General features: G+C 28.1%; 1 protein-coding gene across 3 annotated transcripts; it reads right to left on the bottom strand.

Moving 5' to 3' along the window:
* Positions 1 to 3737: 3737 nt before the first annotated feature.
* LOC105123981 (uncharacterized) lies at positions 3738 to 4730 on the bottom strand. 3 transcript variants are annotated; one of them, XM_011023788.1, is made up of 2 exons: positions 3979 to 4730; positions 3738 to 3937 (listed from the first exon to the last, which is right to left on the bottom strand). In XM_011023788.1, exon 1 carries the CDS (start codon positions 4624 to 4626, stop codon positions 4003 to 4005), a length of 624 nt encoding a protein of 207 aa, XP_011022090.1. In that variant the 5' UTR covers positions 4627 to 4730; the 3' UTR covers positions 3738 to 3937; positions 3979 to 4002. The 3 variants fall into 3 exon arrangements, with proteins under 3 accessions (XP_011022090.1, XP_011022091.1, XP_011022092.1); XM_011023789.1 differs by having other exon boundaries at positions 3804 to 3931; positions 3972 to 4730; XM_011023790.1 differs by having other exon boundaries at positions 3804 to 3939; positions 3982 to 4730.
* Positions 4731 to 16036: the final 11306 nt, after the last annotated feature.

Below are 16036 nucleotides of genomic sequence, written 5' to 3'. Positions count from 1 at the left end.
AATTACATTTAGAGTGAAGGTTATTGGTAATGTTGCCATCAATATCAGTTTCGGAAGTATTTGCCCTTTATGCTGTTTGTAATATTTAAGATAGGAAATTTTATAAATTTTAAATGTTTATGCAACTCCAAAGACTTGCCTTAATCAATAAGAATCCCATTCTCAATGGCGAATAGTACATCCTTTACAACTCAAATCTCTGATTGAATCATCGATAAGAACATGGTTGAGCCACTTATTTATTGGGCCAAAATGTAAGAACCCCATTGAATTTAAGTGGAAAAAAAAAAAACTTTTCTAAACTAAAAAACTCTTATTTTGCACCCTAAAAATCATGTTTTTTCAATGCCTCCCTTTATTAGGGTTGTCCTGGAAAATTAAAAAAGAAAACCATAAAAATCATCCTAATTCCTCTTGCATGTTTTCTCTATTAGCAAACATATTTATTTAAGTTGGTAGAAAAAAGGAAAGGGATTGAGAGTATTTCTATGAGGGTTCATTGGAACAATCTCATGTGTTTATGTTTCTTTCACCCAAAAAATTTAACAAGGGTTTTCAAGTGCATTGAAGTATTTTGATGTACTCTATTTGTCATTATCAAATACAGCCAGGATAAATAATTTTTTTTTAATTACACAATAAAATAACTCAAATATATTTGGAAGAAAAAATTAAACTTAGCATAAAGGGTAGTTTTATACACAATGGTTTTTTTAACTATTATAATTTAAGCTAAGATGCACTTTGGTATATATTTGCACAAATACAAAAAGTAATATTAATTTAAATGCACCATGAAATTACAAAAATACCCTCCAAATAAAAAAAATAACAATGAAATTAATCAAGGGGCTTTTGTTGGCTTTTCACATTGGAATTTTTATAATTACAAATTCAACTCAACGGAGATTATGTATTTGGATTTTTTTTTATTAAAAAACTAGGTGTTCTTGTACAACACTTGTGGGTGAATGGGAGGCGTTTGTGCCTTTCAAACGATATGTGCGATGCCTTCTAGAATTTAAAAATATCTTTTTATTGTATCGTTGAAAGTGTTGTTATGTTCTTTTCTTGATGAAGTGACAAGTGTCTTCATTGATGGTTTGATTTTACATCGATAAGCTTTTCTTTCCTCTTTGTCTCTCTCTCTTCCCTTAATAAATTATAGTCGGGTTCAACTTCAATCCTTGCTCTTTTAATTTTTATTTTTCTTATCTTGACTTTTTGGTAAAATTTTTTATTAGTTTTCAATTTCATCATTCAATTTTAATTTACCAAAAAATTATATTCTTCTATGTGGTAATCATTTTTTGGATTTCTATTTTTTTTCTTGACTTTTTTAAAGTTTTAGTGGTTTTTAATTTAATCTTTCAATTCAAATTAATGATATTATATTTTTCAATTTGGTCTTTATTATTTTAATTTTTAATTTTTTTATTGGTCTTTTTGTAAGACTTATTACTCTTTTTTATTTCACTCTTTAATTAAACATTGTTTTTATTTTTTATGCTAATTTGATTCATATTCTTTTAAAAAAAATTATCCTTTTGATGAAATTGATGTTTTTCTCAATTTCACCTTTCAATTAAAAATTAGATTTATTTTATATTTTAATTTTGATCTCTATTCTTTTCATTTGTATTTTTAAATTCTTTTGTATAATTAAGATATTTTTTATAATTGTATTCTTCAGTATTTAATTGATTAAGAATTGAACTTTATGGTTTTTTTTAGATTAGGTGTTTTGGTTCTAATAACTCGATCGGGTTATAAGTTTAAAAAACTAATATGATTTTAAAAAAAACTTTATATATTTTTTTTATTTTTTTATTAAGATATTTGAATTTTATAATTTGAATAGCAGGTTTGCAGAAGTATTCAAGTTGTATTCATCAGGTTACATGTTTGTCGTAATCAGTTTTGGTGTAGCCAAACTTTACAATGATAAGAAGACCCGTATAAGCACCCGTGTTGCGGGAACAATGTGAGATCTTGTAATGCAAAACCCTCAAGTTTCTTTAAATTTAAGCAATCATCCTTCTACTCAAATCATGTCTAGAAGCATCAACTGTGCAACCATATGTACTAGTGTTATTGACCCTGTCAGTACTATTTTAGTGGGTATCTTGCTCCGGAGCTTGCGATGACCTGACAGAAAAGCTGATGTATTTGCATTCGGTGTTATGGCTCTGAAAATCATAAGCAGAAGGCCAAGTTCGGACTCGAGCTTGGAAATGGAAAGGATATACCTTCTTGAATGGGTATCTTGTATGAAACTTGTAACCCAATTACTGCAAAAGTTTTGCCACATTCGGTGCTATATCAAATAAATTGCTTTTCATCAATTTAAGTGGTTACTTTCTTTTCAGGCATGGCACCTACATGAAAACAACCGTGAAGTTGAGCTAGTAGAATCGAGATTATCTGAATCTAATGAGGAAGAATTAAAACGTTTGATAGCAGTTGCAACGTTTGATAGCAGTTACATTTTATTTACTCAAAGCATTTTATGTACTCAAACTTCACCTATTCTACGGCCATCAATGTCGTGTGTCGTTGCTATGCTATCTAGTGATATCGAAGTGAGTAGTGAAACGTTAAAAACTGGATACTTGAATTAATGGAAATTTGATGATACAAGCAGCTTTATGAATGATGGTGCAACGAGAACATCTGATACTAGCCACTACAATTCATCTACAAGCACCAGCACTGGGAACAACACAGAATTTCACACCAAACACCACCGATCCCATGCTCAACAACATTATCGGACAGAGCAGATGACGATTTTCTTGTATCAGTGCCAGTACATTTTTTTTTCTTTAAGGCTTGTTCTGAAAGTTCACATACCGATTCTATTAATGGATTTGTGCAATCATGTACATAATTACAAGACACACAACGACCGCTGTTTAAAATGAGTTTTCCTTTTTGTATTTTTACTGTTTTTTCTTGATGCATGTGAAGATAGGTTGGAGTCTTAAATCTTGTTACCGGTGAAATGGAATTTCTTGAAACAGCTATCGGACAGGGCAGATGGCGATCCTTATTTTAGCTCTACGTATTTTGCAGCCCGTCCAGATCCAGCAAGTTCCTAAAGGAGTGATTTGATTCTGATTTCTTCAGTTTTATCAGATGTGTTTAGGAGATGTGTAAGATACTATTGCCATTGATCTCTATGTTTCCTTTTGATGTTGAATGCAAATTCTGTGCTGGATTGGTAAATGGGCGAGAGGTGGAAATTTTTCTGAATTTTGGTAGGATGTTTTTACTGCATGTTTTTATAGTTCTAATCCCTTGCATGTACTTCGAAACCAGACTCTGTTTCTGTTGCCATTGTCCCTCATAGAATGTTAAATGAAATCCCCATAAAGAAGCCCTAGCAAAGAAGAGGTGGTGTCGACTGAAGTATTTGAAAACTCTTCATGCGGAGGATATCTATACCTTTCTCCACCCATGAAGAGAAGAGCTGATTTTCATCTAAGCCTTTGCAAGCTCTCCGTTCTGGTCAATGTTATTGACTTATTTGGTGTGACTGTGTCTCAAACTAGAGAAAAGGGAAAGGAAAAAAACAGTTTCAATTAGTATTCTTAATTTCATGAATAAAACAGATGGAACCGTTTTTATCTATAATCTACCGATACTACCAGCTAGGTAAACAGCAGCTGCATTAAGCCTTAAAAATAAAGAAGAACAAAAGAAAACAGATGGGCTCTGCAATTCAAACTTCAGTATTTCATTTGTCAAAATTCATTAAACAAATCACAAATTAGAATCATCAAAGAGCAAGAGATTCGTAATTGTTTCAACATTAATTCTTTCAAATAAAATTTTCCCAAATTACAGAAACAAATTAGTTTCATAGCTCCCCATCCAATTCAATGACAGAAACAAAGAGTCTTCTGCCATGAAAAACCAAATTACATAAAAAAAAGAGTCTTCTGCCATGAAAAACCAAATTACATAAGAAAAAAAAACCCCATTTTGAATCCAATCCGATCAATTACACAAAATAATCCTTGTCAACCCCAGAACAAGACAAGACACACTAAAGAAAAACAAAGTAACAAAATCCCTAGCAGACCATTTCCTTACAACCTTTGTTTCAACTCTCAAACTCTTAGCTCTTCGAAGTGCATCAACTTCTTTCAAGAGATCAAACTCCCATCCTTTCTTCTTCAACTCCTCAACACACTTCGCCAGCAACTGACCATCTTCTTTCTCTCTCTCTAGCAACTTCTCTAAATGGCATTCAACATCAGTTTTATACCTAACAGCCCAAATAATCCCTAAAGAACACAGAAGAGAGCACAATGAAGGGATCCATGATCTCTTGCAAGATTCTGACCCTTTAGCTCCAAAAGGGTCTTTCGAGGATGCGTTGAAGAGAAGAAGCAAAGAAATGGAGTGGAAAAGGAAGAAGAATATGTAAAGTTGAGTGATTTCTTTACAGACTGAGTCGATTTGTGTTTCTTTGAGAGAGATTCTGTTGAAGATCAGTTCTTCTTCTTTTAACCATTGTTTTAAAAGAAGCTTGTGCGTCGGTGTTTCTGCAATTTGGTGAAGTGGGTGTTGTTGCTTTGGCTCCATTATTGACGACGGGTTTGCGCTTTGATCTGCCATGGATATGTATTTGTAAAGAGAGAGAGAGAGAGATTTGATGTTTTGGAGAGAGAGAGATACAGTAATGGTGACTTTGATTTCGAAACGGTAGGCCTTTGAAGTATTTCTACTCAACGGTCGAATTGGGAAAGTTTTTGAATAAGTCTTTATTGACAACAATGCCCTTGGTCGGTGATTTAAGAATAGGAGCGTGGCAACTGGCAAGGTTTTGCAACGGTTAATTTTAAGATGTGAATGATGATGGATTCGTTTTACGAGACTTGTAACGGTCTTCTAAAATGTGGGATATTCTTCTTTTTCTTTTTCTTCTTTTATATATGTGTGTGTATATATTATTAATTCATTTTACTGGAAAATATACTCTTTACTTCACCAAAGAAAAAAAAAACATAAATTTTAAGTTTATTTTCTAAAAATTACTAGTTTAAATTTCAGAAATTTTATAATTATTGAAAATTTACATGATTATTAATTTTAAATTTTATAAAATTAATTAAGGTATTTTCAAGTTGTTCTGAATATTCATATTAATTAAAAAAATAAACTTTACCAAATAATTATGTTTAGGATAATTACTTACTAGTTGATTTATTTAAATAAAAACACTGATTTAATCATTTTAATAAATCATGGAGTGGCGATAATAATGGAAGGAGTGAACACAATTCTCTTATTTATTTTTATTTTGTATTGGAATAAAGGATTAAAATCTTAAAGCAAGAAAATTAAGGAAAGCATATTTTCGAAAAACAAAGCATTTTTGTGTCTTTTAAAAGAAAATTAAAGCAACCTCAGATGCATGAACATAAGAATAAATGTTCTTGTCCCAGGAGAAAACACAGTTCGCTATCATTCAATAAGCACAAAGATTTGCTTTCCAACCTTTTTGTTTTCTAGGATGGAAAAACATGAAGAAAAAACTGTAACAAAAACAATGATTAAATAGAAGTTTAAAATATAGTAATAGTTGATTTTTAAAAAGATTTTTGTTTGGAGGTGTATTATAATAATTTTTTTATTTTAAAAAATTATTTTTATATTAGTATATCATCAACACATCAAATAATTCAAAAATATATAAAAAATAATTTTTATAAAATATTATTTAAAATGTAATTTCAAACTACATCTAATTAAAAAAAGGATTAGGCTAAACTTAAAAAGAGTAAATGGATTTATACATCATTCTTCTCACAGCTCACTAGTGATTACTATGTAATATTTGATGAATTAAGAGCAAGAGCGCCTAGACTAATCTCATCATATTTTGAGGTTTGTGCATTTTCTGGTTATGTGTTTGAGAATATAATTATGATTATTTTTTAAAATATTTTTATTTAAAAATATATTAAAATATTATTTTTTATTTTTTAAAAATTATTTTTAATATCAATATATCAAAATAATTTAAAAGTATCAAAAAATTACTTTAAAATAAAGAAAAAATTAAAAAAATTTAATTTTTTTAAAAAAACACTTTTAAAACATATAAACAAGAAAGAAGAGAGGTAAATTAAAAATTAAATATGAATAGCAAATCTTATTTTTTTTAATTGGAATCTTGTTTAGTATCATAGACAACTCTTTGAATTAAAATTTAATTTTGAAAAGGGCAATATACATGAATTTGCTCCCACAGCTATCAACAAGATCTCAATAGAGTCTCCATATAAAAACCTTTTCCATTTGAGTCCCTGATCTATTAATAATCATTACCAATTAATGCCACTTTTAAATATTTTGCTTCTAAGATCACAAGAGCTGGAGCCCTATTTATCTTGAAATCACGTTATAATGTTTGATGGATAGGGTACCTGATTAGGAATTATTTTTGTTGAGGGACCTATTTGAGAATTTTGTTGTAGTTTCGGAAGCATCAACTTTGCTCTGAGAGCCTCGAAATAAATAATATATTACACCACTGTACACTGACTTGGTTATTCGATTGACCCAGTTGTCATACCCAAGAAACTAGGTCAAGATATGAGACCCACCCCACAGGGAATTAATTTACTGTCGACCAAAATTAAAAATAAAAGGGCCCAGCTCACGTATTTAACGAGAAGTAGCTTCTGCCTGGACTTCGGAAAGTGCACGAATGGGAGGGAACATGTCCACCCGAAGATTCATCGTGTCAATGGGCAAGAGAACACGAGACTGTTGGAAATTACATGATTCTTTTTTAAAATTATTTTTTAAAATTTATTTTTAATATTAAAATGATTCAAAAATATTAAAAAAATAAATTTAAAATAATCTTCTTAAAAATAAAAATATAAAAGCTACAAGAAAAATGAAAATAAAATCGTCAACAACAAACAATTAACAACTCAAACGCATAAATTACAATAGTATTCAGTGTAACCCTTTTAAGTTTCAAACATATTAAAATTTTATCATAAAATTATTAAAAAATAATATAAATTATATTTTGAGATTTTATCTGGTAACTTAATTTTTTGAGTTGAATTAATTCTTTAACTTGATATCAAAATCTTGATGACCAAACAGTCACGAATTTAAATATCACTATTTTTATTTATTAAAAAAATTAAATGAAAGATAATATATATAAATTTTAAATTCAAAAGATTTTTATTTGATAAGATATGTTTTATTTTTTATAAGAATGTAGAGTAAAAACTAAGTTTATAATAAGTTTATAAGAGTAATGAGAAATGTAGGTTATGGTTTACAGTAGTAAATATTTTATGGGATGTAGACTTGAACTTATAACTAATTAGTAAGTTAAGAGTTACTTTTTTATTTTTCTTAGTTACCTTTTAGAACGTTAAAGATGATGCAGAACCATGTTGTTTCAAAGCAATGAATATAAGTCTAAACTTCTCTCTTTCGTATTCCTCTGTGCTTAATGAACCTAAACATGCATGAAGCCTTCATTTTATATGATAAGTAAAAAGCTTTTAGACTATAAATTTATACATATTTATATTATTTTATATAATTATTTAAGAAAATAGAGATGTTAAAATTTAAATTTTTAACTATTTAATTATTAAGACTCTAATACTATATCAAATAATCATCTCAATTCAGAAGTTTAAACCTAAAATTTTAAATTATTAAATGAGATTACAATATATAATTTATATAACTTTTTAACAAAAGATTTCTTTTAATCTATCTTTAAAATATTTTTAAGTGTTTCACAACTCAAAAACTTCATGCTTTTGATATTCAAAGATATCAAGACTTTTTGTGCTTTTTTTTTTTGTTTCTTTTAGATTGATAATAGCAAAACACCATTTATAATTCTTGAAGAAATGAAAAAAAAAAATCTACCAATAAAATTTTTACTATAAAAAAATATTGTATTTTTTAGTTTGTAATTTTTATTGATACAGAAAAATGATAGATGTAGGGTTACAAAGTAGCATCTGTAGGCCATTATGGAGTGATTCTTATACTAATATTATGAGATTATGGTTTGCTACTTTTATATATATATATACAAACTAAAAAAACTTATATTTTCACATACTCACATTCATTATTGTTTTACTATTGAGTGACAAGCTGTAAAGCTTAGGAAAGTCTTTTCTGTATAATTCATTAACCATTATAAAAAAGAAGAGGGTTAATCATTATTCTCGTATCTTTTTTTATATTATAATTACTTAATCACCGTTAAATGAAAAAAAAACTTGTTCCTTGGATCAAGGGGCTTTTCAAATTTATTTTTGTCAAATAAAATCACTTAAATGCCTCTAAAAAAATAATCTTTCTTAGCTTTGAATGTAATGACATTTTAATTATTTTGTTAATTTTTTTTTTATTTTCATGTGGAGTTAGGGGAATTAGATCATTTCAAACATATAAAAAAAATAAATTTCAAAGTTGTTGCCTTGGTAGCTAGCAGGTGCCGTCTATACTTTTTGAGTGGCATTTATAACCCCCAACAAACTATAAAAGTCAACATTCAAAATAAATTTTGATACATTTCAGTATTATTGTCAATGTGATGAAACAAGGTAGTGAAAAATGTGCAGTAATTAAACTGACAATTGAAGTTCAACAATTTGTTTTTTCTCAATTTTCTTTTTCCTCTCTCCTTTCCTAGAAATAACATGTTGGTCATTGCAAAGAAAAGCAAAGAAGTCTAGTTATTTTTTTATTGATTTAAATTAGATTCTTATTTTTTTCATTGCAATGTATTTAATATTAAGTCATTTATTAAGTTAATTTTTTTTTTAAATTTCTTTCATTTACATTTGATTTATATATTAGATTTGGTCTTTATTCTTTTAATTGTAATGTATTTAGTCTTTAATTCTTTATTGAATTTTTTTTTAATATCTTCCCTTGACATTTGATATTTGTTTGAAATTTGATCATCATTTTTTTATTGTCATTTTTAGTTTTTCTTATCATTTTTTTAATTGAAATTGTTATTCTATTTTTTCCCTTATAATTTTTTTATGTGAAATTTGATTCTTATTATTTTCAAATCTACATTTTTTTCTTTTCTATCCTTTTTTTAATTTGTCTTTTCAGATTTATTCTTAATTATTTTGGTTGGTTGAGAGTTTTACATTTTATTTTTTTATGTTTGCCCTTTATGCTTGATTCAATAGCATGATTCTTATCATAAATTTTGAGGGTTGGACTGGATTAACTTTGATCATTTGTATTTTTTTTAATTTCATTCATCATCATCGAGTCGTTAGAAATTGGTATTCTTTGTTTTTTTACCCTTTGTTTTATAGAGTTATTCTAATATTATATCTCAAGCATCATCATTGAGTCGTTAAAAATTGATATTCTTTGTTTTTTTACCCTTTCTTTTATAGAGTTATTTTAATATCATACCTCAAATCATGGATTTAACAGGTACACTGGATTTGACTTATACCTATTTTTTTTGTTGCTTTTAAATTTAGCTTTTTAATATTAAGTTATTTTAAGAATTAAGCTTCGTGATTTTATTCAGTTTGCTTTCTACAAAATTATCTCAGTCCAATGACTAGGTTACAGTTTTTGATTTTTGTTAAAGCTGGATCATAAAAAATTATATTCACTTTGGTGATAGCTTAGACAAACTCAGCGACTTGGTGAATTTATTTTTTGTTTTAGTATTTTTTTTATTTTATCATTCGTTATTTTTATTTGTTGGGAATTAAGATTTATATTATTTTTTCAATTTATTTTTTGTTTTTATAATTTTTTATTTGTCATTCTTTATTTTTATCTGCCGGTAATCATATATATTTTTTTATTTTTATGCAATCATTTCATTCTAATTTAATTTTTATTTTATTAACAAATAAGAACATGCAAAAGTTTTAGAAATATTATAAAAATATATTTTTATAATATTACAAACATTTATCTTTTGCATTAAATTATTGTTGTTTTTTTACTTTACTTGTTGTTGATATCTTAGTTTTTAATTATATTATTAAATTAATCAAGTTTATTAAACTCGTTTAAATAATGACTACAATCTTGGATATATATTTTTAAATACTTATATAATTTTGTTATATTTTTTATGATGAAAAAAATAATAGATAGAACCATAGAGCGGCCTTCTATCTGATATCTTCTAAATAAGGTACATATGATACCTACTATCTTTCCCAATCACGTGAAATCCCTGTAAGCTATCCCTGCAATCTTTCTCAGCTCAATTTCACTTGATAGCTCAGTCTAATATATTATTTTAATATATTACAACAGACTATTCAATATAAGTTGGATTTGAACATGAAATATAAAATTTGCTCGCTTGCCTAGGATTAGTTATTACAGGGCCATGAAACTACAGCAAGCAGCCAGAAATTTGGAAGGCAAACGATGACTGGAATCATGCAAGAAGCCCAGACAGCACTGAAACCCTATAGTAGGACACGTTGGAGTCACGATGACGAGCAGCAGAAATAGAAGAACTCTCTTCAAATTGCAAACAGAACAGAGCCCTGGCCTCTTGCTTGCAAACCCAAGCCGCAAATTTTTGTGTGTCTCCCACACTTTCCTTGAGCACAAACATGTAGAACAAAGCCAAGATAAGTAGAGAAAGAAAATAAAAAACCTTGCATGAATTGAAATATATGTAATAAGCCACCAACGTTAGATAATACATTGCTTCAAGAGAAAGAGAAAACTATGAGAGGAATTCGTTTTTAGTGGTGGATGTTCAAGCGGTGTGTGGTTAGAGCACAGATCCACCAGTGCCTTTTTATTTATTTCTTTTCTTCTAGAAATGGCTCCACAGAAAAGCCTTTGCATTTATTTTGGGTTCCCACTACAAATTCAGTTTGTTTCTGTCCAGTCCCTAAAATTTATTAGTCTCGCCACCCTCAACAATTAAAACAAAAACTAATTTTGGCAGATACATCACTGGGACTCTCCTCACAAACGACTGTGGACTGCTATAATTGTTTTTTTCCCCCAGTTTTTGCTCGAAAAGCAAGGAAGGTAAAGAGGGAACCGGGAAAAGAAGAGAAGAAAGAATAGCGTCATGTCTTCACTGACAACATTGTCGTGTAATGGAGGGATTGATGAGACAATTCCAACAATACTGGGAAGGGCGATGTCAGGTCATAAAAAGAGCGAAACGTCATCCAAAAAAGATGGTTTTTATAACTATCACGGGTTGAAGTTTTATAAAGACAGCGTTTATACGATCATTAATTTATTGAGGTCCGTGTAAATGCTCAGACACTTAAATTAATCTAAAAGGATGTTTTCCTCACATTCTAGCATGTATTTTGAACATACCAGCCAATTTTTTTTTTTTAATTCAGTCTCTTATTATTATTTTTTATTTAGTCACTGTTTTTTTATTGTTGTTTTTTTATATAACTATTCAACCTTTTTTATTTGGTATCCAACTCTTTTATAACTCTTTAGTCTAGTCCCTACCTTCATCTCCTTCCATCCTAATAAAGACTTGATCGTGTGGAAAAAGGGAAATGAAATAAAAAGGAATCTTTTTTTTTTTTTATTATTAATTTGGTCTTTCTCTAATAACTCTTGGAATTTTTATTGGTCCCTAATTCTTTTATGAATATGTTGGTGGATTGCCCCCATCCAAATCCTATAAAGATCAAATCAAAGAAAAAAAAAGACAATGAAGAAGAACCATCTAGGTGGTGGCCAAGTGATAAGAGCTTGGGATCAAGGGGTTTGTTCCCTCTGTGGTCTTAGGTTCGAATCCTTGGTTGCTCATATGATAGCCACTGGAGGCTTACATGGTCATTAACTTCAGGGTTTGTGGGATTAGTCGTGGTGCGCGCAAGCTGGTCCGGACACCCATGTTAATAAAAAAAAAAAGATAATGGAGAAGACAACTAGTCAAATTAGGTTAGTATATTATTATCATGTCATAACTCTGCCGTATATTTAGCAAGTTAAACTAGGATGGTGGGGGGGCAATATAATACGATGATGTCCTTTTGTTTTGCTTCCTAAACTCTTTATTTTAAATTTTTTTTATATGTTATTATTTCCTATTTGAACTTAATTGAGTTGGATATGGGTTGAAACGACAATGACACGTAATCAATTAACTCCAACACAATTTTTCCTTAACCAAATAAGATTTTAAATTGGGTAACTAGGCCGTGATTGGTTCCTTTGATCATATGACACTTAATCAAGTCTAACATAATTTTAGTTATTAAAATAATTGATTTTTATAACAAGTAATTTTATATGATAAGAAAAATTCAAAATAGTTATGTTTCTTTTTGTTACAGATTGATTTTTTAAATAAATTTATTATATACAATTAAATAAATAATACATATTACAATATTAAATATTTTAACCTGTATATCTCTCTCAATTTTTCTAGTGTTTTTTGGTTATTGTTAATAATTTGTTTTATTTACATAAATTACCATCAATTTATTTAATTATATACTTGCATTAACTTCTTGAATTATGCTTTTAATTTTAATAAAAAATAGCCTGCATAGCTTAAGTGTTTTTAAAAGAAAAATTTACAACCTGCTATGGCGCGTGAGTAAAATAGCTAGTATATGATATTTGCGGGTTGATGTTCTTATAAGAAATTGACAGATCTATTTATGTGTTTGTTAATGTATTGCAAAATAATTTTTAAAAATACTTTTAAATTAAAAATATATTAATATGATATTTTTTTTTAAATCATTTAAAATCATTAAAAAAAAACAAATTTAAAAAACACATTGAAAAGTAAAAATTACCTAAAGCACAAGTTCTCATAATGCCAGACAAAACACTATATATATCCAACAGAGATCATTAATTGTGACCTGTGCATTCAAAATTCTAAATATTGGCTAAAAGATATAAGTTCAATTCAATAAATCTTGAAAAATCTTGAAGTAAACTCATACATGCCACCATGCTGGATAGATATTCAATGGAGGCAATTAACGATGAAGAGAGAGATTGCAAACATAGTGTCATATCGGGCACAGTTGAGGGTTGAAATAGCATTCACAATTATGAAGCCACAGTCAAGTTTTCTATCCCAGCAGCAGTTTCCAAGTTGAATTACAATTCATGAATTCTCCGGGTATCATATAATTAATAGACGGAAAAAGAATAATGAATTAGACACGAAAAATAGCTTTGTAATAGGTGTCACTTAGATACCTCGTCCCACAACAAATTTAATTTTTTTAATATAAAAAAATGATAGGTTAAAAAAATTTAAATCTCAAGTTATTAGTTAAATTGATAAAACATAAAAGTAAAAGAAATTATTTTTTAATTTAATATCAGGAATATATCTTATATATAAGTTTATAATCCCATGTATTAATAGAAACAACATATTTTTTTTTGATATTTTTGAAATATAAGCCAAGTTCTAATGAATAATTATAAATTAGTTATTATATCTGTCACATCCGGATATTACAATGATCACTTAAAAATTAATTTGTAGTGGGAAAAGAATAGATATCTGTCATATTATTTTTTTAGGGGAAAAGTCATATTTAAGGAGTTACCACTTAGTATTATAGTCACTAAAAATTCTAACTGGTCAACATAAATTTATGGTATAGGATTGGTTACGCAAAAAAAAAAAAAAATGCTATCACCTCTTAAACGTCCTACCTAAAATAGGTTGCATTATTAGTTTTGTCTAAAATTGCAGAATTTATTCTTTTTTATTATTATTATTATTATCATTTCATATTCCCAACTCTAGTGTTAGTGAACAATTCCTATGAATATTTACAACTCTGACGTTGATAAATATCACACGAATCTAAAAAATAAGATACTTCTGATTGTGGCATTAGTGAATATTTTTCGCAAAAAATAATTTTGAAAAAGAAATTTTCTATGTCATTTTTTTCTCGTTTATTCTTTATTTTTATTTTCCCTTTTTAGATGGAAGTCACAAAAACATTGTATAATATTTTTGCATTTAACAGTAATAGTCTAAAGATTGAGTACATTTACAAAAAAAATACAAACATAAAGAAAAAAATAAAATAAAGTGCGAGTGACCCACAAATAAATCAACGAAGGCCCCCGACTATTTTTGAAATTTTCTGCTATTGAAAAAGGGTTTGTTTGGTCAAATATCAAATTAGAATGAATATAAAAATTATGATCAAGACATAAGGTTGTGTTTTGCTAAGCATGCCCTTAACAAACACAATTTGGGCAGGCTGGGCTTAAAGCCCAGACCTGATCCTCTTTTTTTTTTTTCTTTTGGGTTAGATCTAGCCCAGCCAAATCAGCTAAGTCAATTGTTCAAATTAGTAACCCGGTCGGTATATTTTTCTTTACAAGTGTGCATAAGCTACCCACACCTGCTTGCTATAGAAAGAGGGTAATTAAAAGTGAAAAGGAGGGGACAAAATGACTTACTTGTTGTTGGATTGTTGTTCTCAACTTCTTGAACGAAGATTAATGCAAGCACTTGTTGTTGGGAAAATTGGTACCATTCCTTCTGCATTTGTTTTCCTCCTGGTGCATACACTGAGGTTTGTGTTTATAGTGTCAAAGTCCCTTTGTATGTGGGAAACAAAATTTCAATCAAATTCATTTTTTTTTTAAATTTGAATTTGATTAAGAATTAAATTTGAAAGTGAATAACTATCATTATCTTAAAAATAAGGATAGAATGACAAAAGAACATTGTAGTCTTTAGTTTTCGTGCAAGCTGAAAAATCATATTTTTCGTTGAAATAAATCTTTGATATTTTAATTTTATATTTTAAACCCCATAAAATTAAATTAAAAAGCCAATGAGCCAAATAACAATATCCATTAACTGATTTTTATACTCTTCAAAATATGATAAAAATATAATTTTTATTTTTCACAAAAAACAGGCATTAAAATTTTAGAAGTTAGCTATATGCACACAAATAAAACATATTTTTGATTTTTTTAAACTTCAGAGAAAACAAGATATTTTTAATATCGGGTTTATATCTTACAATGTAAATCTACATTTTAATATTAAATAAAATTGCTAGAAAAACACATGATGGATCAACAAATAATCCCTAAATTTTTTAGATTTTTAAAAAATTATTTCAGCCTTCTGTATTTCATTCATTATAATTGAGTTTTTTAAATTGTTTTGATATAACTTTTATAATCTTATCATGATATCATATCTCAGATTATGAGTCTCATGGATTAATAATGATTGACTTGATTCAATCTGATAGACTATTTTTTTTATATTTTTTATAAAAATATATCGTTTAATATATCACTATTTAAATATTTTCATAATATTTTGGCTATCATGCATCACTTTTTTTTTCTTTCTAATATTTTTATATTTTTTTTATTAATATTGTTTTATTAATGATTTAAAATGTTTGGATAGAAATTGATTGAAAGATATCCACCACCTTGTCTGGTAGGTGTTAGTTGGAGTTTTAAATTTTGCTTTCCACGTTAGCTTTTCATTGGGATTTGAAATCCAAGGAAGACCATGGAAAAGAAATTTCTCATAAAAACATGGATAAAGTGTTAACAGAAAAGAGATTGATCTCATTGCACAAAAAAGATGGTCTGAAAATACTTTGAATGTTTTAAAAAATAAAAAATAAAAGGCCAACATGAAGTCCATCATATTATTCTGACAGTTTATCGAATACGAAATGAAAACACTTTGTCCAAATGTTATGTAAGCCTGGAGAAGGATTGGATGAGCTATATGAATGAATAATGATGGATTGTTGGTCCTATCATTACTGAATCATATAGAAGAGGGGTCGGGTGCCAAACAAAATGCTGCTGGAAATTGTCGAAAGGATTTATGTATGACCTTCATGTCTGTCGATGGATTTATGCTGCAACAAAGTTTCTACAGTAGTTGGATTTAATTTGGTCTTGATGAACATGGCCACTAAACCTTCTGATGACAAGCTTATGTTTATTGTAAAGCTGATGTTGAACAAGAACAAAAATTTTA

The sequence above is a fragment of the Populus euphratica genome, unplaced genomic scaffold (genome assembly GCF_000495115.2).
Source record: "Populus euphratica unplaced genomic scaffold, PopEup_1.0 scaffold12.1, whole genome shotgun sequence".
Lineage (NCBI taxonomy): Eukaryota > Viridiplantae > Streptophyta > Magnoliopsida > Malpighiales > Salicaceae > Populus > Populus euphratica.
Note: the sequence above shows the minus strand (reverse complement) of the source record. Positions and strands in the feature narration are given on the sequence as shown.